Source organism: Neomonachus schauinslandi, chromosome 1 (assembly GCF_002201575.2).
Source record: "Neomonachus schauinslandi chromosome 1, ASM220157v2, whole genome shotgun sequence".
Classification (NCBI taxonomy): domain Eukaryota; kingdom Metazoa; phylum Chordata; class Mammalia; order Carnivora; family Phocidae; genus Neomonachus; species Neomonachus schauinslandi.
The window spans coordinates 3,573,035-3,597,250 of NC_058403.1; the positions used below are offsets into that span (position 1 = coordinate 3,573,035).

At 55.5% G+C, this 24,216-nt stretch overlaps 1 protein-coding gene and 1 pseudogene across 1 annotated transcript; both read left to right on the forward strand.

Annotated features, from left to right (window-relative positions):
• The first annotated feature begins 5,322 nt into the window (after positions 1-5,322).
• TFF3 (trefoil factor 3) lies at positions 5,323-8,429 on the forward strand. The gene is made up of 3 exons (XM_021679166.1): positions 5,323-5,433; positions 6,735-6,881; positions 8,015-8,429. Exons 1-3 carry the CDS (start codon positions 5,352-5,354, stop codon positions 8,026-8,028), a joined length of 243 nt encoding a protein of 80 aa, XP_021534841.1. The 5' UTR covers positions 5,323-5,351; the 3' UTR covers positions 8,029-8,429.
• A 14,054-nt stretch (positions 8,430-22,483) lies between these two features.
• LOC123326024 overlaps positions 22,484-24,216 on the forward strand; it is a 2,649-nt pseudogene continuing 916 nt past the window's right edge.

Here is a 24,216-nt window from a genome sequence, read left to right on the forward strand (position 1 = left end):
GCGGATGAATGGTCCTCTCTATTCTTAGTTGTCTGAGAGTCTTCACCACGTGTGAGTATGACTTTTGTTAGATGCTTTTAACACGTTTATTGAAATGATCACAGTTTTTATTTTCATTTTTTCTATTAATGTGGTGAATTGCACTGATTGATTATCTGATGTTAAACCTACCTTGTTATCGTTAGATAAACCCTTGTCATCCATGATGTGTTGCTCTTTATGGTATGTTGCTGGATTCAGCTTGCTAGTATTTTGTTAAGTTTCTCTGAATCTATGTTTGTGATGGTCTTTCATAATTCATAATATATTTGCCAGGTTTGGGTAGGAGATTTATGCTGGCCCCATAAAATGATCTGGGAAACAGTCCTTCCTCATCTTCTTTCTTGGTTTGCGTGAGATAGGAGCTCTTTGACAGAATGACACAGTGAAACCATCTAAACCTGAAATTTACTTTGCGGGAAGGATTTTGATAGTAAACTGCAAAATTTTCCATAGAAATCGGGCCATTTAGATTTCCTATTTATTCTTGTGTCCCTTTGGTAAATTGTGTTTTTCAGGGAATTTGTCCATTTTATCTGAGTCATCAAATTTGTTGGTATAAATATTAATTAATGTTATTCTGCATATTACCTGCTTCTCCTTTTAATGCCTGTAGGACCATAGTGATAGCCCATCTTTCGTTTCTGATATTGGCAATATGGGTTCTCTTTCATTGTTTTCTTGATGGGTCTAGTTAGAAACATATCGATTGTTTTTTTATCTTTTCAAAGATCCAGCATTGTTAATTTTTTCCTTGCTTTTTTTTTTTTTTTCTATTTCATTTCTGTTAGACCTTGTGATGCTATCCCCCAGGTCCTGGAAGCTTTGTCTATTTTTCCCCTTTCCCCGCTCTGTTCTTTGCCACGTGAGGTGGAAACGTCGGTGAGCAAGAAGAGAGCCCTCACCAGAAGGCAACCGTGTTGGTGCCATGATCCTCGACTTCCAGCCTCCAGATCTGTGAGAAATAAAGGCTGTTTATAAGCCACCCAGTGGCCATGGGCTTCTGTTAGAGCAGCCTGAGCACACTGAGGGCCAGACACACACACTCATATCCACACACGAGTGTCCCATCAGTACATACAACACGTATGTCAGGACATGACGGAGCATGACGCACTCACGTTTGATCCCATGGCTTGTGTGGTTCCAGAGCTTCGAAGAATACCTGTGCTCATGATCCATCAAAGTCACATGGACTCGAAAATGACCACCACCCACTGGGGGGCTGGTGGGATGCCCACTCGGCAGGTGGACCTCGGCAGGTGGACTTCGAACCACTGGCTCAGGATGATCCCCGTTCACACTTCTCCTCCCGATATAATCATTGCCAGTGCTCTGTAGGCTCTGAAAAGTGTCCCAGTCTGGACAACTCATGACACAGTCGCCTCCCTAAGGGGCCTCCCCTGGCCTCGGGTGTTGGCGCCTGGCCCAGCTTCGACCAGGGGAGTCTCACATTTGCCCACCAGCCTGTGTTGTCTTAACCTCCCTTGAGACAAGGAAATGAGAACAAAGGACTGCTTGACGATTATTTGGGTGAGGTATGGGAGTGCAGGAGAGGGTTCTACAAATACTGGTGATTGATTACATGCGGCCAGCGATTTGTAGAGACCAGAGATTGAAGGTGCACAGGGAGGGCAAAGTAGGCCCAGGACGGGTGTGGAAGCACAGGGTTGTGGTTGGCAGGACGGACAGCGTCCCGGGTGCAGGGGCACCAAGCACCAGGCGGAGCTCCTGGGAAGCCCAGTCAGGGTGGGAAAGGAGAAGGTCCCCGGGACACAAGCTCTCCAGGTCTCTGGCTGTGTGCTTTCCTCCCCGTTGTGAGAAGGTGCAAGTGAAGGTAGATCTCAGAGCTAGATGTGCCTCGAGGGTAGCAAAGGCCGTTGAACTAGGTGGTTCCCGCGAGAGAGCTCTTCCCTCACAGTCTGGAGGCCAGAAGTCTGAAATGAAGGTGGGGAAGCGGCGCTCCCTCCCAGGGCGCTGGGGGAAGGTCCCTCCTGCCTCCTTCACCCCTGGCGGCTGCAGGCCGTCCTTGGCGCTCCTCGGCGCTTCGCTGCGTCCCCCGCAGCCTGGGCCTCCATTGTCACATGTCGTCTCCCCGAGAGTCTGTGTTTCTGTCCTTATAGGGACACCGGTCATATTGGATTAAGGGCCACCCCATTCCAGTCCGACCTCATCTTCATTTAAATAATCACGCTTGCCACAACCCAATTCCAAATAAACCATTCTCGGGGGTTCCAGGAAGGATGTGAATTTGGGAACGACACTATCCATTCCAGCACTCTTAGGAAGTCACTTGGCGACAATGGCTGGATTCACAGGGAAGTGCGCAGAGGTCGGCAGGGGGCCATCTTCCGCCTTCCCTGGCCGTCCTCCTGGGACACGGCTCAGGGCTGCGCCAGGGGCTGGCAAGCGACAGGTGCAGGTCGGGGCATCTCCCTGTCCTGTGTCGGGGCAACCACCGGCGCCTGGGCTTCCTGTTGGAGCTGGTCCAGTCACTCCAGAAAAGGCCCATCCGGGTCTGAAAGGCGGGGCTGTCGTGAGGGGCCTGGTGCCCGCAGGCACACCTGCTCCGGCTATTAGCTCTGTTTATTTCTGACTGATCTCTCGCCCTTCGGGGTCCAGGTCATTGGCTAACTCATTCCTGGGACACTTTCCTTGTTATAACAGCCTCTGGGCTGAAGCAACAGCCCCAGCCCCAGCCCCCAGGACCTCCGGGGTTAGGGCCACTGTGGCCGAAACGACCAGCGATAGACTTTGGGCTAGACGTCGGCTCCTCCAGAACACCCGGGGGCGTCTCATGCCCCCATATACGGTGGGACAGACACTGGCCCAGTGCTGGGGGCAGGAGGTGCAAGCCCCAGGAGGGGCCTCCTAGGGCTCACGGCCTCTGTCCTGACTCACCCTCTGTCCTCCTCCCCTCCTCCTCCAGAGTGGGTGGGGGACTCATCTGTGCAGTTCTACCCGCCCCCCATTGTCCTCAGTGTAAACCACGCCAAAGACCGGAGCCTCCAGGAAGGGTCTGCAAGCCCCCCTCCAGGAAGCAGGAGGAAATTCTGTGCAGGGCACAGAGGGAGGCGCCCACACCCAGGGCAGCTGTAGAAGGAGTAACAGCCGGTCAATAGGAGGCTCCCCCGGCGGGTGAGAGTCCAGGGCTAACCCCGGTGTACCAATTAACCGACTGTGTATCTTTCCCCCCATCTGGCCCTCCGCTGGCTTGAATAACCCAGAGTGACAATCTTAGTGAGCTGAGAGGTAGCACGGAATATATAAGCCTGTGTAGGCCACGGTGACTCGTGTTGGGTGAGTTAGCAGCACCTGCCAGGGACACCCTCGGACCCTCACCCGTCTGTGAACTCCTCTTCACTCCTCAAGACCCAGTTCAGCCTGCACTCCCAACGAGAAGCCTGCTGGGCGGCGTCCCACCAGCTCTTAACGTTGCATCACAATCCACATGTCAAGACTTACTCTCCCCCACTGGACCGTGGGCTCTGAGGTCAGGGGCTCTGCCTGGTGTCCTCAGGGTCCAACACTAGCAGGTGGAGCACCTTGCCCTCGATCCACACTCAGTCCCTGCTTGTGGCATATACTTGCCAATGGCCATGCACTCTGCAGGTGGGAGGTGGTAGCCCCAGCACTCAGGGCAAGACCGCCTGCTGCTCGGACCCGTCCAGAGGAACCTCACCTTCCCTGGGACACTGCACACAAAGCCCAGGGCAGGAGGGATTCACAGGGGAGCGATCCCAGGACAGTCCAGGCACATGGCCAGGGACACTGTGGCAGAGGTAAGGCGTCAGAGGCTGAGGAAGGAGAGAGCTCCCAGCAGGAGCCGGGGTGTGCTCACCCTAGATTCAGGGGTGCCCAGGGCAGTCCCTTGTTAGGGTGGGGCTGGCGACCAGTCCTGGGCTGGTTTTCATTCATTCCTGGAAGATGAACGTCCCCCCAGGGATTTTCTCTACGATGATCTCTTCATAACAAAACTCATGCCATCTTTCAGCTTGGGCTCACACTCTCCTTCTGGGAGCAAAGCAAAGCCCTGAAACAACACAGACATTGCTCTGTCTTCAGCCTGCACTTGTCTTGGAAGAGGGGGTGAAAAGCAGATGGTGGGGGCTTGCTGAGTAGGAGGGGCTAGGCCTGGGCTGTCTCAAGGTGGGACCCAACCCTCATTGCCAACGCGTGCACAGCCAGGCCCCATCAGTCACTGGGTGGAGGACAGCTCTGGGGACAAACTCCGGGGTGGTTCAGGTCCCCCTCCAACCCCACACCCCCACCGGGGGCTGAGGTGACCAGCCAGGTGCACCTGCTTCCGGGTCTTACACAGCTTCCTGGATCCCGGCTCTGCCAGGCCCACGAGAGGAAGCCCCGACAGGCATCTTAGGTTGTGAGCCTTAGTTCATTCCTCTGGAAGATGGGTATAATTATTCCCATCTTGTTTTGATAGGCTGTTATAAAATAATTTCCAGGATATATCTTTCATTTAAAAAAAGAAGACAAGCTGAACAAAGATGTCTAGTAAGTTCTCATTTGGGTTAAAAACGTGCTTAGGTCTAGAGAGAACGTTTCTGGAAAAATATTTAAAGTGTTAAATGCAGATACCTCTGGACAGGAGAGGACTTTTTTGGATTGTCTGCTTTTTCAAAACCTACTGCATGTATTCTATTTTTATCAAAATGCTACAATTTATCAAACTCAATTTTCTTAAAATATTGAATAAGTGTATCGAATACATTTATGAAAGTGTACTTAATGATAAAAAATAAATCTTGCTGTCAACAAGAGAAACAGAAAGGACAGGATTTTCAAGAATTACGAGGGAGGAATGAGATCCGTGCGCACAGCGTGCCTGAATCTCGGGCGGGACTCGTCTTTTCAAGTCTCCAAGGCTGGTCTTGGTTCTGGGCGCTGTGGTCACTGAGGAGGGCGCCTTCTGGGCTGCTCCTGGCTGGGTTTCTGGCTGCCGTCCAGCCCCACGCGGAGCCTTCATCCTCTCCCCCAGGCCAGGCTAGCCTGGGACTCACAGCCCAGCTCCCCAGAGAGGAGTGGTAAACTGGAGACTGGAGTCTGGCCTCCCAGCTGGCTTGCTACCACGGTGGTGGGGTCAGACTGGCCTGTCCCCCTTCGGGAAGATGAGCCACCGGGGGCTCACAGTCCTGAGCAGGGAAAAGTAGGTGCGACCAGAGGAGGGGAGGGCCGTCCCCAAGCAAACAGAAGCCAGAGTACCTGTACAAACACCAGGGTATAAATGCGTCCCCTTGGCCGACGCGGCACGTTCTCCGAGCAGACGGGTCCCCAGAGCCCGCCCGCCGGTGACCATGGAGGCCAGAGCGCTCTGGCTGCTGGTGGTGGTCCTGGTGCTGGGGTCCTCCAGCTGGGCAGCAGCGTACCAGGGCCTGTGTGAGTACTGCTCAGGCTTCCTCTTCATGCCGTAGGAAGGAGGGGGCTGGTGGCGGGTGGGGGGAGGGCAGAGGAGGAGGAAAAGGGACGCAAGATGCAGGCTCTGGGGGCTGTGTGGGGGCTTGAGGAAGGTGACCAGGCCCCCACGTTAATTAGTAACTGCCATTTACCAGATGCACATGGTTCCTCTCAATAGCCCTACAAACTGGGTCTTGTTGTTTCCATTTTACAGACAAGGAGACCGAGGCTCAGAAAGTTAGTAACTGACTGCATGCAACCCTCCCAGTCGGTGCTGGGACCAGGTTAGAACCCAGGTTAGAGCCTGGCCTGGCTGGCAGCCTCTGCCAACCCTACCACCCCGTTGCCTTCTTGGCCGCAGATTTCTGAATTACCAGATAGGTCTTGACACACTGTGTGGGCACATTTACCAAACAGAAAGACGAATGAATACGGTCTCTTCCAGAACGTTTTCAGTGCACACGGACAATTTCCACTTAGCCCTGGCCTTGCACCTGCAGGTGGGGGGTGTGGCTGTCCCATCCACCCAAGTTTGAAGAAATTAAGGTGTGGCTCTTATCAGGTGCCAAAGGGAGTGGCTCCCAGCCTGGGTGCCCGCCAGAGTCACCCGGACGGCTCTGCACATCCTGCAGCCCGGGATGTGCCCCCCCCCACGCCACAGTGTCTCTGGGATCCCAGCACGAGTGAGGTTCAGGAACCCCTGGAATGAGGAATTACCCAGTGGCAGGGATAGAAGAGGATTTCAGGGATTTCCTGTGGTTTCTGTTTTCCTAAGGAAAATCCCGTTAAGTGACCAGGCAAACATTGCAGAACTTGAGCAACATAGGCTTGCTTCAAAAACAAGTGTTGAGGACGGAAGGATGTGCCAGAAAGATGGGACACACCAAGGGATTGGGGGACAGGGAGACATGGAAAAGGAAGGGAAAACAGCACGCATTGTGGTTATTATACTATTCATTTTTTTAAGGGAGCAGTTTGTGTTGATAAAACAGGGAAGGGGAACCTTGTTTCTGGGTTTGGGGGCCCCCAGATGGCCAGCGGGAAGGAACCGTGGCCATGGACCCCCGACAGGGCCCTGGGGGCACGCAGTGCGAGGGGCACCCTGGCCGAGGCCCAGAGCTCCCACAGGGCAAGTAAAACCTGCGGGAAGAGCGTCCTCCTCAAGCAGACGTTGGGGTGCGGGGGGGTCATTTGCTTTGAACTCGGAAGCTGGGGGGAGGCTGCGGGCTGGCAAACCGAAGTCAGCAGACCCATCCGCGCTGACCGGGTGTTGTTTGCGACAGCGTCGGACCTGTGTGAGGTGCCGGCCAAGGACAGGGTGGACTGTGGCTACCCCAACATCACCCCCGAGCAGTGCACCGGTCGGGGCTGCTGCTTCGACTCCAGGACCCACGGGGTGCCCTGGTGCTTCAAGCCTCTGCAGGACACAGGTGAGCGGCCCTGCGGGCGCGGCGTCCTTCCTGGGTCCCCAGAGGCCACGCACGCCCGGGCAGGGCCCCCAGCGCCGCGGCTGTCCATTGGCGGAGGCCTCAGTCAGGGGCTGTCCCTGCTGTCCCTTTGCTGAGGGGTCTGTGCCGACTCTAAAGCTGTCGTTTCGAAAATGTGCTCAAAGTCAAGGCGCTACGTACAGGGAGCTGGTTTAAAAACTCTCCTGGAGCGAAGTGGAAAATGCACAGGTTTGGGAAGCTGGGCCAATGTCTGAAGCCACCTTCAGCAAACAAAGCCCGGTCGTTTGTGACGTGCTCCTGGCGGGACAGACAGTGGCGGCCCCGGGCACGGAGCCCCAGTGCCTCCCCGCACCCCACCACCTTCCCCCAGCCTGCCTCCACCCAGATGCACCCCCCTTCCTCAGCGGTGCAGCGGGGCCGGGACTGCCACTCCGGGAGAAGCCCGGGTCAGCCGCAAGCAGGGGTCCGCACACGCGGGGGCAGGGTGGGGTGGGTGGGGTGTGCAGCCCTGGCTCCGTCAGTCCCACCCCACATCTGGGACGTGAGGTCTGCTAGAAGCCACCTGGCCATCCAGGTGCCAGCTCATCTTCTAAGAAGGACACAGGCGCCTACGCAAGGCACCTTCCTGGAATCAGCACGCGCGCCCTTTGTCCCCCGGCACGAGGGGTGGGGCCGCCTTCCAGCTGATGCCAGCATCCTGATCGATGATGGGGCCCCCGCCCACTGCCCCGGGCCTCCTCCCCCTTCCTGGCAAATCCAGGCAGAGGCCCAGATAAGGCTTCGGGACCAGGAGGAAGTTGTCCATTGCCTCTCTGCTGGCTGTCCCCAGTCTTTGGGGCCCCTCAGCCGGGGGTGGGGGTTATACCTTCTCCTTTGGGTGCTGACAGCGGCCCTGCCAAGGCCCATCCTTTCTATCGCCTGCCTGAATCCCTAAGTTCTGGTGGGACATATGGCTATTCTCCACAAGGTCAGACACTCAACGCTTTCCCAGTGACTTGGGGAGAACGCAGGCCAAGGCACTGACCTTGGAGCCTGTCTTGACCTTGAGAAGCCAGGCACCCAGTGGGTGAGGTCGAGGCTGGTCATGGGGATGCATGCCTGTGCTTTGTTTCCAGAATGCAGATTCTGAAGCAATGTCCACTGGCCCTGGACAGCCCGGGATATGACCGTCCGCACTCGGGGCACCCTGCCTGTGTCCTCTGCCTGCTGTGGCTCATCCCTGCTTCTCTCCCACCCTGATCCCGCAAGGCCCTTCCCTGAAAGCTAGGGCCTGGGGCCTGATGTCTTAACGAATAAAGATCCCGAACTCAGCATGAGGGCCGTTCTTGGTTCCTGAGACTCCATGCTCTTGTGTTTTATTTCAGCCAAGTGGCTCTCCTTCCTTAGCCTCTCCCAGAGGGGGGTGGTGGGAGGGGGTGCGAGCGCCTCCAGCCCAGGGCCTCCCAGCCCCCCTCCCCACCCCAGAGCTGAAAGACGACCCTAAGTAGCTGCACTGTTTGCATGAGGATGTCGCAGGTCTCAGACCAAGCCTGACACCACAGGGAGGCCCAGTGGCCTTCTTAGTGGCCACCACCTCATGCAAATTCAGAAAAGACATTTCAAATAGAAGTTTCAAAAAAAAAAAAAGGTGATTAATGTCTTCCTTCGTGAAGAGAGCAAACCAATAAAGCCATCTTACCCACTGGCACTTTTTTGTATTTATTTGCAAGTCGAGTGTAATAGCTGTGGTCTTTTTTTACCTTTTTCTTCTGAAAACGGAGGCAGCTTTGTGAAGAAATGAGCTAGTCTCACCATGAGGATTCTGTCTCAGGTCCTCATGAAGTCCTAACGACCCCTAGATGCAGAGTTCTTCCCTCCGTCCCTGACTTTCTGGGACACGTGCCTCCCCACCGATGTCACGCAGGGCCCCCAGGTGGGAAGCTCAGTGCGACCCTCTGCTCGGGCCAGGCGTCCTGCATGCTGTTGCTGCCGCCCGCAGCCTCTTACAGCCAGAGGTTCGATTCCCCGCATGCCCCGTCCCACTGGACGGCCGTCAGCAAACAGAACAGCTCACAGAAATGGGGTCTCTTGGTCTGAGTCGTCCTCCTACTGAAAAGAGACACCAGCTCCCATCAGAACAACAGGTTTTGTTTTGGGGTCTGCACTTGGGGCCAGGTCCCCCAAGCTGACGACATCCCTGGAAGTGAGATATCATTACCCTTGCTTTACAGATAAGGAAAGATAAGGAAGAAGACTTTAAAAGTCCCACGCAGTGGGGTCTGCTGTGAGGAGGCCAAGGCAGGACGCCCAGGCCTCCAAATCCAAAGCCCTGTGTGTTCCTTCTAATCTCCAGCCACTGCACCTGCCAGGCCTAGGGAGCGAACCTTTCTGGAAACATCCTAGACCACGCAGCAGGTGCAAAGTGCAGCCTCCTCCCCAGAGGACGTGCTCCCACGGCGGTGCTCACCTGGACAGACCCCTCCTTCTGCCTCTGTGTCCCTTTCTCCTCACAGACCAAGCCCTGCCTTGGAGGCCGGGCCGGATCTTAGCTGGAGGGGTTCAGAGGTCACCCTGGTGACGGGGCGGTGCTGTCACCATCCTCCTTGCTACCCACCCGGCCTCCGGGGCCCAGCTCTGTGGCCGCAGAGCCTCATCGATGGTGACGGCCCACCTGTCTCTGCTTGTCTCTGCCATGCCTGAGCCCTGATCCGGACACCCCCTCCCCCTGCGCTCCCCACCTGCCCGGGGACTGCCTATTGTCTGCCCCTGTGCCCCAGAGGGACAGGGCCCACCCAGAACCGGAGGCTGGGGACCCCCCTTGCTCCTCCTGCCCCTTCCTCAGTTACAACAAGGCTTCGGGCATGTTCCAGATTGGTCACCTTGGGCTCTTGCTCTCCTGTGGGTGGTGGGTTGAGTTTGCTCCCATCAGCGGAAAGTGTTGGGTGGGCAGATGTGTCCCTCGAGGTCCCGATGGGAGAGCAAGACCCCGGCTGACATCGTGCGTTACTCCCCCGTGCAAGTCCTCACACCTGGGCCCGGCCGGCAACCATCCCCCAGGCGCTGGTCCCTGAGTGCTCGCCACACTCTCCCCCCAGCAAGGAGATGCCCCCCTGTCTTTCCTCTCTGCCGGTCCTGGGGGTCCGAGTCTAAATCTGCTCTCCGTGGCTCCCCCCTGACCCTCTCCAGGGGTGAGATGAGCAAACAGCGCCAAGCCTCTGCGGGGCCGCCTCATGCCCAGTGGCTCTCAGCGCGAGTTCCGTGGCCCTGGGCGCCCGGGGCCTGGGCTCATGGAAGATGCCCTGGGTTCATGGCCGGCCCAGGGGCGCTCGCTCTGGGGGGCCACAGAGCTTCGGTGTCCTCTGCCTGTGGCTGCCAGGCCCTCAGAGGAGGCTTGCCTCCTGGGGACCACACGGGCCCTCGGGGACATGCGGCTTCCCGACGTGGCCACACACTTGCAGAGTGAGGAGAGGGCCAAGGCCTGACCAGCGACAGGGACAGCCCCCAACCCTGTGGAGGCACGAGGGTCCTCAGAGGTCCGCACCACCCCCTTGGCTGCAGCCGTCACCCCTCACAGACACGGTGCTCGCCACCCACCGCCTCACTCGTGGGCCTGATCGGAGGCCCCCATCTCCACCAGAGCCACAGACACCACCATGGGGGGGGGTCCTGCCTCCTACCCCCACCTGCAGGCTGTGTCTTCTATCCCACTGTTGCGTGTTCCAGTCTTGAGAGTGTCTTCCTGGGTAACTTGGGGAGACCCCAGGTCAGACTCAGATGCAGAAACAACCTTCACCCCCAGCACGGGGGCCTCCTTCCAGGGACCCCCCTGCTCAGGAGAATCATCTGGGTGGGGACTTAACCGTCTCATCCTGGGGCTCAAAGTTCTCTCCCTTCTCTCTGTTGTTCCTGCAGCAGGACAAGGGGGATCCTCATGCAAGTCACGCTTTGGACCGTCTGCTCCATGCTCCCTGGGGGTCCTGGGCAGTGTGAATGCTAGCACACATCCCCCCCAAAGCCAATAGCCTCACGAGTACTTCAAGGAATGGATGTAGATGTTACAGTCATCTGGGGAGCTTCCAAAAACCTCAGAGGCCCAGCAAACCCCAGTCTGCAGCGTGAGTCCCAGCACCTCCATCCACGCAGGGCAGACACCCAACCATGAGCGCTCAGTGGGTTGTCGGGGAGGACTGGATCTCCAAGTCTGAGAGGCAGATGCTGACCCAGGGCTCAAGATCTCTACTCTTCTCCAGCCTGTCCAAAATTGAAGGAGCAAGCAAAACCTGTGGTTCATGCGTCCCCATAAAGCCTCTGGGCCCAAAAGACCACAGACAATCTGGGGGCCCTGCCAGGCCACTTTAAAAAAATACTCCAGTAAAATACCATTTATCTTGATTGCTCAGATTCAGGGCGCCCCTTCAATTCCATGCCTCACCTAGCCCAGTCCCGAGCCCATGGGGGGCTGTGGTATGCTCGCAAACGAGTTCACAGAGCACCTGCAACTGGCCAGGCCACTGACCCTGATGGGGGGGAGACACCCCCATCCCCAGCCGGGGAGCCAGCCCACTGACCTGGTCCAAACCCCAGGGACCACCAGCCCCCTCTGCTGGCTGGCATGTGTACCGCAGCTTCCTACCCTCCCCAGCCGCTGCCTGGTTTCATTCCTCCGCCTTCTAGATAGGATTTATTAGGATACCCAATCTCCCAGCTGCCTCTACCTCCTGCCTGCACCCAATCCTGAGCCAAGCCTCATTTCCTTGAATGTCCCCCAAGTCCTATATAGTTGATCCTTTCTAACGCTGTCTTACTGAGATGCCCCACTGTGTGTGGTGTTCCTTGTCGCCCCAAGTCCATCAACCCCCCTTGACGGCATGTGTGCTCCCGTGGTCTTTGGCAGGAGGGCGTCGCCAAGACACGGGCTGAAGGCTTGGTGGGGCTATGGGGGCCCAGGGACACATGGTCTTGACCAGTGGGTCTCGGTGGTTCTGCACGGCTGTTGGGGACATTTGGAAACTCGTGGCACGTTTCTGAGCATCATATGAATGGGGGGGGGGGGCGGCTTCGAGTGGACATAAAGCCAGACTGTCAGGGGTCTGCAGTGCGCCAGGGCATCCTGTGGACTTCCTGCTGGACGCCAAAGGCAGCCACAAATCTGCTTATAACGGTTTGAGTCTAGAGCCTACCTCTGTGTAAATCCTAACATGAAGTTATTGTTTGGGTTTTTGCAAAGTCTGGAGATGCTGGGATTTCCCAGGAATGCAGGCTGATGGGAATCGAGGGAAGGCTTCGCTGAGGTTGGAGCTTCAGCCAAGTGGATCATTTCAAACATGGCATCACTAGGGACAGGGCCCCACATGGCTTGTGAGTTGTTGGCCTTGGGGCTCCCTGCCTTCCTAGGTGGTGCACTCCCTGGGCGGGGGGGTCCTGTGCAGGGCCATCATGTGGAGTGGGCACGTGGAAACGCATGATGTCACTCCGTCCGCCAACACTTTCCCTTTACTTGTCCTATTTTATAGGGCATTATGCATATTTATTTTACTTTGTGTATAGGCATGTTATTAAGTATAAAATTATTAAGTAAAAAGAATTATTAAGTATAACTTCCTTTCAGGAGATCAAAAGGGGTCTTGTGAAATCCTTGGTATAAAGAGGTGGGCTCTGCTAGAAGAGCCTTGTCTCCCGGTGAGGCCCCTGCCTCTTCTTGCCCAGTCCACCCCCAAGCAGGGCAGCTCCAGAGCCCCCTGCCTCCCTGGCCTCTATTGGTTCCCATCCTTTCAATCTTAAACCTGAATCACGCTTTTGAATTTAAAAAAATCCCGAAGGCTGGCAGATGTGTTCTCTGGTTCCCCTAGGACCGCCTCCCGAAAGCCCCCTCCCCCTCTTCCCCAGGTCAGATGATGGAGGGTCACTGGGCCCACAGAAGCGGGGATAACAAGACCTTGGCTCACACCTGCCCCATCACCCCAGCACTCTGCACCTTACTTCCCATTCAGGGGCTCTGCTCTCGCTTTCCAAAATAATCCATTTCTCCCCAATATCCCCACAGCTGTCGAGGCCCAGTGGGGTAAAACCTGGGGTCATGCACACCCAGCCCACTCTGCCGAGCCTGACCCCTCCCAAGGAACACTGCTGGGGGACCCCGAGGCAGGCACCTGGGAAGGTTGGGTCTGTAGCTGGGTCTGCACCCCTCCAGGGCTGGAAGGGCTGGGATGGAGCTGGTAAAAGCCCTAGAGCACCGTGCTCCCTCCCTTGTTCACTGCCTGATCCCTCCTCCCTCATCCTCCCTCTCTCCTCACTAATACCACTAACTTACCAAAGGGCCCAGTTTCAATGCTTGGAAATCCTGGCACCGACCTGACCTGCGTGTCGAAGACCAGGATCCCCGCAGGGGTGAGTCACACCCCCTCACTGCCGACCTCCAGTCTCCATCAGTTGAGAGAAAACTTCATCTTTGCCAATATTTCAAAGTTCTTCCTCATTCTCCTTTTTGTGTGGTTGAGCGGAACCCCAGGTGCAGCCCATTCCCTCCATCTCCCACCCCGAGAGAGGTGCTCTGTGCTGGGGGAGAGACTTGGACTGGAAGGGACGAGGGTATCGGGGGGGCACTGGCTGCCCTGCCCCCTACACAGACAAAAGAGCAGCTCAGGCTCCTCTAAGGAAGGCTCATTGCTGTAGGGCTGTCCTGTTTCACACATTTTACTTCACGGAGCCCCACAGTATCCCTTCGAGGTGTGGATTACAAGTGAGCGAGTGGAAGCACAGAGCATGAGCTGAAGAGCCTAAGGTCACACAGCAGAGAGGGGGACCGAAGCCCAGAGGCTGGTTCCAGGGTCTGCAGATACCCCCCCAGCCCCAGCAGCTCCAAGCTCTTAGAGTGGAGGAGGGGGGTCCTTCTGGGCTCATGGCCAGGGCACGGGGTGTGGTAGCCTCTGGGGGGAGGGGGGAAAGAGGCCGGTGGTAGACCTGGAAGCCAGGACTGACGGAGCACCTGGTAGGTGTCAGACACCGACTGAACACTTGGGATTTGCTAACGTTCTGAATGTTCCTAAACAAGCCCACAGAGTCAGGGGGTGTTACCACCCCCATTTTCAGAGAAGGAAACAGATGCGGAGCCAGGTAGTATTTTGGTCGGGAATTGGCAGCCAGCCAGGCTGGCCTCTGAGGATGCACGAGGAGGAGCCCTACTGGAAGAGGGTGGTCAGGTGACAGCCCCTGCCACACGTGGGCCATTCTGCTCTGCTTCGTGTTCCCAGCCGCAACAGACACGGGGGGAAGAAATTACATCCTCGGTCCTGTGTTTCAAGCACGCGTAAAGATCTGGTCGTGATCTCCCGTAGGTTTAAAAACTCAACACTGAAATGCAGACAAACTAAGCTTGAGCAATTACTTCCAATTACTTGCTTGCCAGGAGCCCAAAGTCCCCCAGAGCCCAGTTCTTTCCCTGAGTTCTGTGAGACCGGCCGGGGGGGGCGGTCTCCAAGGGAGCCGGGGTCTTCCTCGGGATTTTAAAACAATGTTCTTGGCTGGGGACAGCCGATGTTATTAGAGCACCCAAGAGAGCGCTAGCCAGTGTTAAAATTGGGGGCTAGGAAGTGCTATAGTGTGAGCTGCAGATTCTTTCTCCCTTTTACTCAAGCTGCAGTGAGAAATCACATATTTGTTCTTACTTTACCAATGAGGAAGTTGAGAGAAACCTACCCAAGGACACAGCCTTGCTGAGGTTCAATGCTGGGACGAGCTGGCTGCTTTGGCGGGGCCGCAGGCAGTATGATGCCCCTCATGGCACCATGGGGCACCCTGGCCACTCAGCTGACCATGGGGGGCCCCAAAGGGTGCCCATTACGCCTCCACCTGCTGGTCAGAGCGCCTCTAAAGTGAGTATCCATCAGTGGCTCAGGGTGGATTCACACAATGACTGGGTTCCATATGGTCCCAGGGATCATTTTGTGATCGAATACCTTCCTCACCGACTTGAGCATGATATACGTATGTAGAACTTTCCAGAACCCACAGAATGAGAACTTTGACTTGCCCAGGAGAAGCCAGACTCCCTTGCTGCTGGTGGGAAAGGGGAGACGAATGCTAGGCTTTCCGCCCCCTTACACTCACACTGTGGCCATTAAACCTGATTATTACTTCCCGTCACGTGTACGTGCCTTTCCCGCACTCTTCAGTACAGCTGGGCAGTAAGAGCGTGGCTTCAACATTTCTTATTTGGCAGTGGTTCCTTCTGTGTAGGCTGCATGGCCCTGCATTGTCCCAGAATACGATGGCCATTCACTGGAAGTCATCACTCTGTTCTAAGAATCCTTAAACTTTCAGTGGCATGAAGAGGAAGGTTTTGCTTCAAACTCAGCCACAGGGTCAGGCTGGCAGACAGAGCCATCGGGGAAAGCCGGGAGGAGAGAGATCAGGCGCAGCAGGGAGCCTCGGGATGGCTTGGGGTCTGGCACCTTGGAGCAGAGAGGCGGAAGGAATGAAGGGCGCTGGGCTCAGCCTCAGACCACGGCCAAGTTCAGATGAGGTCTCCAGCCAACCAAAGTGCCCCTTAGAGGAAGCCCTTCGGGGCAAGACCGGCCCGGCCTGGGTGCCGTGCTGGGTCCTAAGGGGCAGCAGCTGGGGTTGTGGGGCTGTGGTGTTCCCTCTGTTTCACCAGATTCTCTCGGACGGACTCTGGGTGGCCTGTGGCATGACAATTGTCCCGGAAACTTCTCCCTCACCGTGTGTTTGCTCTGAGGCCCTTCAGGGTCCTGAGCAGCAGAAGCTGGAAAGTCTCCCCTCAGACCTCTGGTCTTCAGGGTTAAAGAGGTGCTGTCATGCTCTGGAAAGAGTTAGACATCCTCCGATCCTCGATGTCCCCATCGGCAAACCGGGAACAACGGCCATGGCTACATCAGAGGGGGTTTAGTGGCCGTGACAGCAAGATGCAGGCTCAGGACAACGTGGGAGCTCAGAGCCAGCACACCTTGGTCGGCCGTAACACTTTTGGGGGGCGGGGTGTCTCAACCTTTCTGAGCTGGGGCGATCCTTCTCATACTTTGTGTGTTGCTTTTGAAAGCTACCTGTGCTTTCTGCTAAGAGGGCGACGTGTGCGCGATTGCATCACATGACGTGCCCAGAACAGGCCCATCCATGGAGACAGGAAGTAGGTTAGTGGCTGCCGGGGGGGTGGGGGGGGGGGGGGACTGGCGATGGACTTCTTTTGGGGGCAACGAAAATCTGGAACCGGAGAGTGGTAGCAGCTGCAGAATTCTGTGAGGACACTGGACAGCTGTGAACTTTAGCAGGGCACATGTCATATTAAATGAGCTCTCTCTCTCTCCATATATGTTATCTATAAACCCAACTGTGATTACATCTCTCTTTGTTGATTTACTGACTTACACAATGTCTGACTTTCTGCTCCAAGAATTGAGTTTGCTTCTAAGACTTTACCAAGGGCCACGGTCTGGGCCGGCTCTTCTTGTCCCCAACGCCGTTGGTCCTACCAGATGGCCCCTAAGGGGTCTTGTCCCCTTCCATGCGGACCCAGCTCTGCCTTCTGCAGCTCAGGGCACAAGAATGATTAGCCACTTCTCATCGGGCAGCTGCCTTTGCCCCTGTTGGCCTGGACGCTGCAGCCCTTCTCTCCTTGGTTTTGTGGGGTGCAGGTGCCCCCTGGTGCTCTGTCCTCCAGGAGGGATGGGCGACTCCTCCATCCTACAAACCTGCCTCCCTGGTGCTCTGTCCCTCCAGGAGGGATGGGCAGCTCGGCGGCCCCGCGCAGCACAGCCCCAGTGCCCGCAAGAGGGAGCCCTTGGACACCCACATCTACTCTCCCCTGGCTTTGGTCCTAGTTCTCACCTACCCAGGGTAATTTTCCGTCTTGACATGTGCAGAGATCTCCTTTCCTTCTGCCACCTACTCTCAAAGATGACAGCCGCATGAGGCAATCAGGAGAAACGAGTCGAGTCCTGAGGTCACGGTGCCAACAGGCCAGGCTGCCGGCTCTCCTGCTTGTGGCCGGATTAGCATCTCCCAAGCGTGGCAGCACTGAGCACAGACCCACGCATCTACCTGCTCACACAGGATGAGCAGAGAGGGAGGGAAGCAGCTGGGTGGGTGTCAGCTGATCCATTAAGAAAGGTACCCTGCCATAGGGTTTGACCCCTATTTCTTCTGTCATTGCCTCTCTGGAGAATGAGGTTGCCAACAAGAGCACTTACTTTGACTGCCAAGGCCACGGCGATCAGCAAAGATTAGCACCCTTGGGTGGGGTAGGACCCTCTTGGGCTAATCTTTCCTGACAACACCACCGAGGCCTGTGCTTTGTGAGGGTTTCCCATCCCCCCGCACACCTGCAGCCCCCAAGAGTCCCCACGTCCAGGTGTAATGGGAGGGCTAGGGACAGAGCGTCGGCCATGTGGGACCCTCAGGGGCACCGTGGGAGTAAGGGGGCATGCGTGGGGGCTGCAGTTCCCCACCTTCTTCTCTAGGCACCTATTTTACTTTTTGGATTTCCTTCCACTTGCGTTTCCAAAAAGGCTTCTGTGATTCAAATTGTACGTTGTAAGGATGTCAGTTTAAGACTGTTTTCCAAATTTTTAGATTTATTGAAGCCTGGTGGTTATTGTAGAAACAACCACAGGGTCTATCAGAAGGCAAATGGCTGTAGGGATTCTGGAACATTCCCATGATGGTGTGTCACACAGCTGTTGAAGCAAAAGTAGGGAGCGCTCTACCCTCTGGTCTGGAGGGCTGTCCGTGACGCCGTGCAAAGGAAGGAAAGCAAGGGGTGGAGGGCCGGGGGGGTCGTGTCCATCTCTCTGGGTGTGACGTGTCCATCTCTCTGGGTATTAAAAGGGGAGGGTGAATACACTGATATCTGGTGTCAAGCCTGGGAACCTCACGGGGGTGTGCTTGGGATGGGCTGGGGGCAAGATTATTCACTTTTGTATTATTTGTTAAAATGAACATGTAGAATTTTTGTTACTTAAAGATTCTAATAAAGATAAATCTGGAAAACGTGTGGAAGGAATGGGGATTTTGATGGGGGAAGGTGGCGAGTGGTTGGGAGCACAGCACAGTGTCTGGGGACGGAGAAGCTTGGGCAGGAAGAAGGGGCGGGAAGTGCTGAGTCACTGGGCCGTGGCTTTTCTCTCTGTGTGTCACTGCACGCACACCTTCCTCCACACCTGCAAAGGTGACCTGGTCCTCCCCAGCACAGTCATGCCCAGGTGATGATCCCAGAAGGACACCTGCACCCAGGCCCAGCCTGAACCCCAGTGCTGACCTATACGGGGCCCCCAGCACATAAAGCCCCCAGAGCTGACTCCTAGAGACACTCGCCCATCATCTTGCCCCTCGGCAAGATACCTGGGAGAAGTTTTCTCTGGTCACGGGGGATGGATCCTCCCAGCCACCTCCTGTGACCAGATGGATTCTCCTCCTTAGCTCCCACGGTGTCTTCTTTCCACGGCGGGATGGTGATGAAGGGGCCAAGAGCCCTGGCTCCCCAGCTGGACGTCACCCTCTGAATTTAGCCTCCACCATTGCCTAGGCAAGTGGTCTAATCTCGGAGCCTCACTTCCTCACCTGTGAAATGGGGCTGGCTGTGGCTCTCCGGTCCCACCCCGGGATGGGGGGGCGTTTAAATGAGATAGTCCATGAAAATGCACTTGACCCCGTGCTCCCACAGAACAAGTGGGGGCTAGCACAACACCCCGTCGCTCTTTTCTTCCCAGCTCAATCCAAATGTGTTACAACACCGACCCAAGGAACTGCTCCATTAAGCAGACGGAGGCTCCTGGGGCACCTGGGTGGCTCAGTCGGTTAAGTGTCTGGCTCTTGGTTTCAGCTCAGGTCATGGTCTCAGCGTCATGGGATCGAGCCTGGGTTGGGCTCTGTGCTCAGCTCAGAGTCTGCTTTGGATTCTCTCTCCCTCTGCCCCTCCCACTGCTTGCTCTCTTTCTCTCTCCCTCTCTCAAATAAATAAATAAAATCTTAAAAAAAAAAAAAAAAGAAGAGTGAGGCTGCACCAGACCCCAGGCCCAGTTCTCCTGGCAGGTGTGAGAGCAGGCGTTGTGGAAGCAAGAAGGAGAGCGAAGTAGAAATCTGAAAATAACAACGCTTTATTTGATTTATGTCACATTTTCATAAGTGGCATCTAATTTCAGAAAACAAAGTTCAAGTCTGCAAAAAAATGCACGTACAAACCTTCTAAGGAGATAACTCTAAAGAAATATACACAACAGGACCACGGCCTGTAAGGTACAGTTAGAAAGCTCACATTCTAGGGTCTGCTCGGGTCTCTGTTCTAGTGGAACAAGACAGCTGACGGAACAGGCGCCCGAGAGAGCCAATGTTACTTTTAAATATATATATGTAGATATGTAGATATGCTGTGTTCATCTACCACAGCGCAAACCTCCGACAGAGTGCAACAGTATTCGCTAAGTAATAGGCAAGATCACTGTAAATTCACCCACCCAGTGTTATAAAAAACAGGGCTTATACAATCACAGATCAGATATATAGATGTATGCACGTTTGCGCGCTGATTGAAAACGTTACTTGCATTGACTCTTGCTTTGGAATAACCAAGGGAGCTGCTTGTAAGTAGCTGTTCATCTAATAAAAGGCAACAGTTCACACCAGACTCAGCTCTCTCACCAATCTGTCTACAAAGGAAGATACAAACAAACAAGGGGGGAAAGGCTTGGTTACAGAAAGTAACTTTTTAAACATACATGTTCTATGGACAAACTTACCTTTCACCCCCTTCTACAGGGATCATGAGACTCTCAAAATAGAAAGCTCCCCATGTGGCTTTGGTGGTCCATTTTATTAGCAATTTGGATGATAGGATCCTTTCTATCATTTTTAATTGGCTGAGGACTTAAAAATGAACTATTTATGATTAAACTCAGGCAGCCTGTATTCCAAATGTCACAGAAAAGACACCCCTGGGGTACCTAAGGACAGAATTGTAAAAAAAAATGTAAAACTATAAGAACCCCAAGAGCTACCATGACCATCGAAATCCTTCCAGAAAAACCAAGACCCAGATTGGGTTGCAGCCTGGGATCTCCAGGAACCCCGTGAATATAGGGCTCTCAACCTTAACCCTGCGTTCCCCATGACCTCAGGGCAGGCCTAATGGATTCGTCTGGCAGGAGAGGGCACCTTCAAGGTCCCCCGGGAGGGGAGGTGGTCTTAGTAACCTGTCCTGCAGAAATGGGCAAGCACTGTTTCGGGAAGCTGCCACACTGTCCCACGGCTGGGCTAGGATCTGCTGCAGGGGCCAGCGCTCTGGGCAGGGAAGGCGGGGGCAAAACAGTGCATCTGTGTGGGGGCGCAGCAAGGACCTTCTGCAGCCTCCTTCCCGGGAGACTGGTCTGGGGGCCTCGAGAACCAGGCCCAGGGCTCCAACGCCCACCAGCCGGGCCTCAGCATCCCACCCAGCTTGCCCAGCCCTGCTGCTCCTGGGGAGCCGCTCCTGCATGCAGTGCTCACAGCAGGTGGCTTACAGTGACCAAAAGGGAAAACCATTTAACCGTGCACAAAACCAGGGCCACGTTTAAATTCATGTGCAAAGCGTAGGCCAAAGGCACCCACAGGTGGTCAGCTGGATTCTCTCTTCCATTTACGCAGATGCTCCCAAACAGAGAGAGGAGCTGCCCTGCTCGGAAAACTTGAGCTGAATGTAGTAATTTTGAGTTTTGCTACTTCTTATTTATGTGGCTCGGGGTACGTGCTGTTCCCAAAATTTGATACTCCTGCGTAGGGGCTGAAAGACCAGCTCTGAAACTACGAGCCCAGTGGAAAGGCTCACATGCCTGTGGCCGTGTCCTCAGCTTGGGCTGCAAGCCGGGTGGTTGTGGGATCAGGGGTATCTCCCGGCAAGGAGGGGCAGATCCGGGCCAGCCCGCCCCGCTAGCTGTGGAAGGACCCCCCAGGCAGACTCCGCCTCCTCCTCTCCCACAGCCTCGGAAATTGGAACCCAGACACAGCCAGCCGGCTCCCTCTGGGCTTGTGATCGAACGAAAACACTGATGCCCCTGCTCCCTCCTCTTCAGCTTCACAATGGTCTGTATGCCACAGAAAGCCCCGATGCCGTGTCCCCACCGAGGGCAATCCCCTGCCCGGGCCTACCTAGCATGCACCACTGTTTGTTTTCTCCTTTTTGACACCAGGAGATTATTTTGGAGACCAGGGAGGCATCAGGGGCTCTGAGCCTGATCTATGCTCACATGCACTGTGGATGCAGACCAGCTTTATGTAAATGCAAACCCGGCTTCCTCAGTTGGCCTCAGTGTGCACGTGACGAGGCCACAGAAATGTCTGTTGGAGGAATGAGTTCAAGTTGGCGTGTTCAGAGGTAACATACAAAATTGGGCTAAGGCTAAACCCTTCCGTTTGCACAAAGATGAGAAGGAGGGGCAGTAGTTCTCAGAAAATCCAGCTACGCCCAGGAGAAGGCTGGGCTTGAGGGTCATCTTCATCCTGCCTTCCTGCCCTGGAGGCTTGGATGTTACCGACAGGCTGAGCTGAGCTTGAAAGTGTGCAAGGGGGTTTCTCCCCCGCCTCTGGCTGCCGCTGGCCCTGGTGAGGCCCCGGATACAGGTTCTGCAGAGGCCGATTGTCCCAGAGGAATCTCCCTGACATGAGAGGCCAAGGACAATGACCCAGAAGGACCCTGGCATGAATGTCAGCTGGGCTGAGGGACAGCGCTGGTCTGCAGAGGCAGGTGCAGAAGGAGAGGCGAGGGAGCCGGTGGGCACACAGCGCCATTATGAGTGGGTTCCACACGTGGGGTGCCCTCCAATTTTGCAGACCATTTTGAAGGCCTGGCCCCAAGCACCCCTGCCCTTGGGAGTCCTGGCTCTGGGGGAGCCGAGGCAGCGCAGAACACCAGGATCCTTCGGGGTCCTGCTCACGTTCACTGTGGGGGCCAACCTCGGGAGGACGTGCTTTCCCCATTGCAGCCTCTACAGAGACCAGGCCAGAGAGGCGGATTTCCAGGAACACGAGAGCAACGAGCAAGGGATGTCCCTCTGAGGAATCGCCACCAGAGACCCCTCTAAGGCAGAGGGGACAGCAGGGGATGGGAAGGGAAGGCTCGGGCCTCAGCACATGGGGGTCTTGGCAATCTTTGGCTGCGGCCAACATTAACAAGGCAGGAGGAGTCTGGGGGAACAGAGGGAAAGCACAAAACTTGAAGACAGTCCCCCATGAAAATGCAGGTGTCCAAGAGAGGAAGGTGACTGTGTACCATCGCGGGGGTGTGGGGATGCTAGACCAGGACACTGAGTAATAATGCAGAACTCTTACTAGACGTACAACAAATATATTCAAAATGCAACTTAAAAACCCATTTTGCCTAGTAAGAGTTAAGCAAATCGGTTTGAATTTGAAGCACTTAACACTGAACACAAATAAAAAGTTTTATATAAAATATTTTATTAGCAGTTGTTATTTCTTATAAGTGTCTAACTTTATATTCACACACTCTGCACCTTTCCGTCTTGGGGGTTCGGTTTTACCCTTTGTCACTCTCCACTTTACCCGGCATTGGATGAAAACCTCAGCGGGTTTTGACTACACTCGTCACCATCTGCACGGCAGACATGAAGTGAGGAAATTTTGTCTTTCCTTCTGGGACTAAAGGATGATGGAGCATTTAGAGACAAAGCAAAGACCACAGAATAATACTATGAGAGCCCACACCAGGAGCAGGCCTGCACGTGTGTGCACGCACACACACACACACACACGCACCCCAGCCCTCTCTCGCCCGAGCTAGTCCTCAGGCATGCTGCGTTAAGAAGCCAAGACCAGGCAAGGGCAGAGGAAGGCCTCTCCCCACGAGACAGGAGTCAGCTCAGCCTCCAGGCCCACAGGGACACCTCCATGCCAGGCGATGGGGGGCAGGGGCACGGGCCACCCTCCCATTCTGTGTGGTGACAGCAAGTCCATAATGAATCACCACTAAACTAGCACTGCGCCTCATGCCTCACAAAGTATTTTCATGTGTATTTGGGCATTACAAACAGGAGGCAATATGGCAAAACAAAACAAAACAGGAGGCTCTGGGGTCAGACCGTGGCTCATATGTCAACTGTGCTCTTTCCTGGTGTGGGACCTGGGACCTCGCCTGCCCTCCCCCAGCCCCATGTTCTGTATCTGCCGAATGAACACTTCCCTCCCACCTGCCACACTGGAGGCCAAGCCACATCTGGGTTCCCTCCCCCCGGGCCCCCAGCGCCTGGGACAGTACCGAGCTCATGCAGAGTGCCAATGGTCATGTTTGCTGAGTTAGGGGATGAACAGAGGACCAGTGTGGCCCCCAGTGCAGGACCCGGGACACCTCAGCAGGGAAAGATGCTCAGGACACTGGGGCTCAGCCTGTTCCTCCCTCAGCAAAACGACTGAAGGTGACTCCACCTGTCCTTGACCTCCTGGTAGTGCCCTTCTCAGGGTGGGAACATGGCCTCTCTGTGGGTCTCTAGGATGGACTTTTATCTAAAAGCTTAGGTTCTGTTTCCTGGCCTGGAAGGCCCCTCACCCTAGGTGACTTCAGCAGAATCTAGCATCTTTTCTGTAAAATGTTTACATGGGTTTCTTCCCACAGCCCCCATGCAGGACCTTTTCAAGAACTGACCTCTCCGGCTAATACTCAGCGAGGGCAGAGCAAGGGAGGCACAAAGTGCTCTGAATGTGGGCGCAGGTGGGCTGGCACCAGAGCCCAGGCTCTGCAGCTGGAGCAGGAGCAGGAGCAGAAACAGGAGCAGGAGCAGGAGCAGGTGCAGGAGGAGGAGCAGGAGCAGGTGCAGGAACAGGAGCAGAAGCAGGTGCAGGAGCAGGTGCAGGAACAGGAGCAGGAACAGGAGCAGAAGCAGGTGCAGGAGCAGGTGAAGGAGCAGGAGCAGGTACAGGAGCAGGAGCAGGGGCAGGAGCAGAAACAGGAGCAGGAGCAGAAACAGGAGCAGGTGCAGGAGCAGGTGCAGGAACAGGAGCAGAAACAGGTGCAGGTGCAGGAGCAGGTGCAGGAGCAGGAGCAGGAGCAGGTGCAGGAGCAGGAACAGGAGGAGGAGCAGGAGCAGGAGCCGTTGCAGGTGCAGGTGCAGGAGCAGGAGCAGGTGCAGGAATAGGTGCAAGTGCAGGAGCAGGTGCAGGTGCAGGAACAAGTGCAAGTGCAGGAGCAGGTGCAGGAGCCATTGCAGGTGCAGGTGCAGGAGCAGGTGCAGGAGCAGGAGCAGGTGCAGGAGTAGAAGCAGGAGCAGGTGCAGGAACAGGAGCAGGTGCAGAAGTAGAAGCAGGAGCAGGTGCAGGAACAGGAGCAGAAACAGGAGCAGGAGCA

Bases quoted from the DNA above. Each gene is read 5' to 3' on its own strand.
- TFF3 (XM_021679166.1), top strand. From the start codon at position 5,352: ATGGAGGCCAGAGCGCTCTGGCTGCTGGTGGTGGTCCTGGTGCTGGGG. The intron at 5,434-6,734 runs GTGAGTACTGCT...TGTTTGCGACAG, and splicing joins AGCAGCGTACCAGGGCCTGT to CGTCGGACCTGTGTGAGGTG.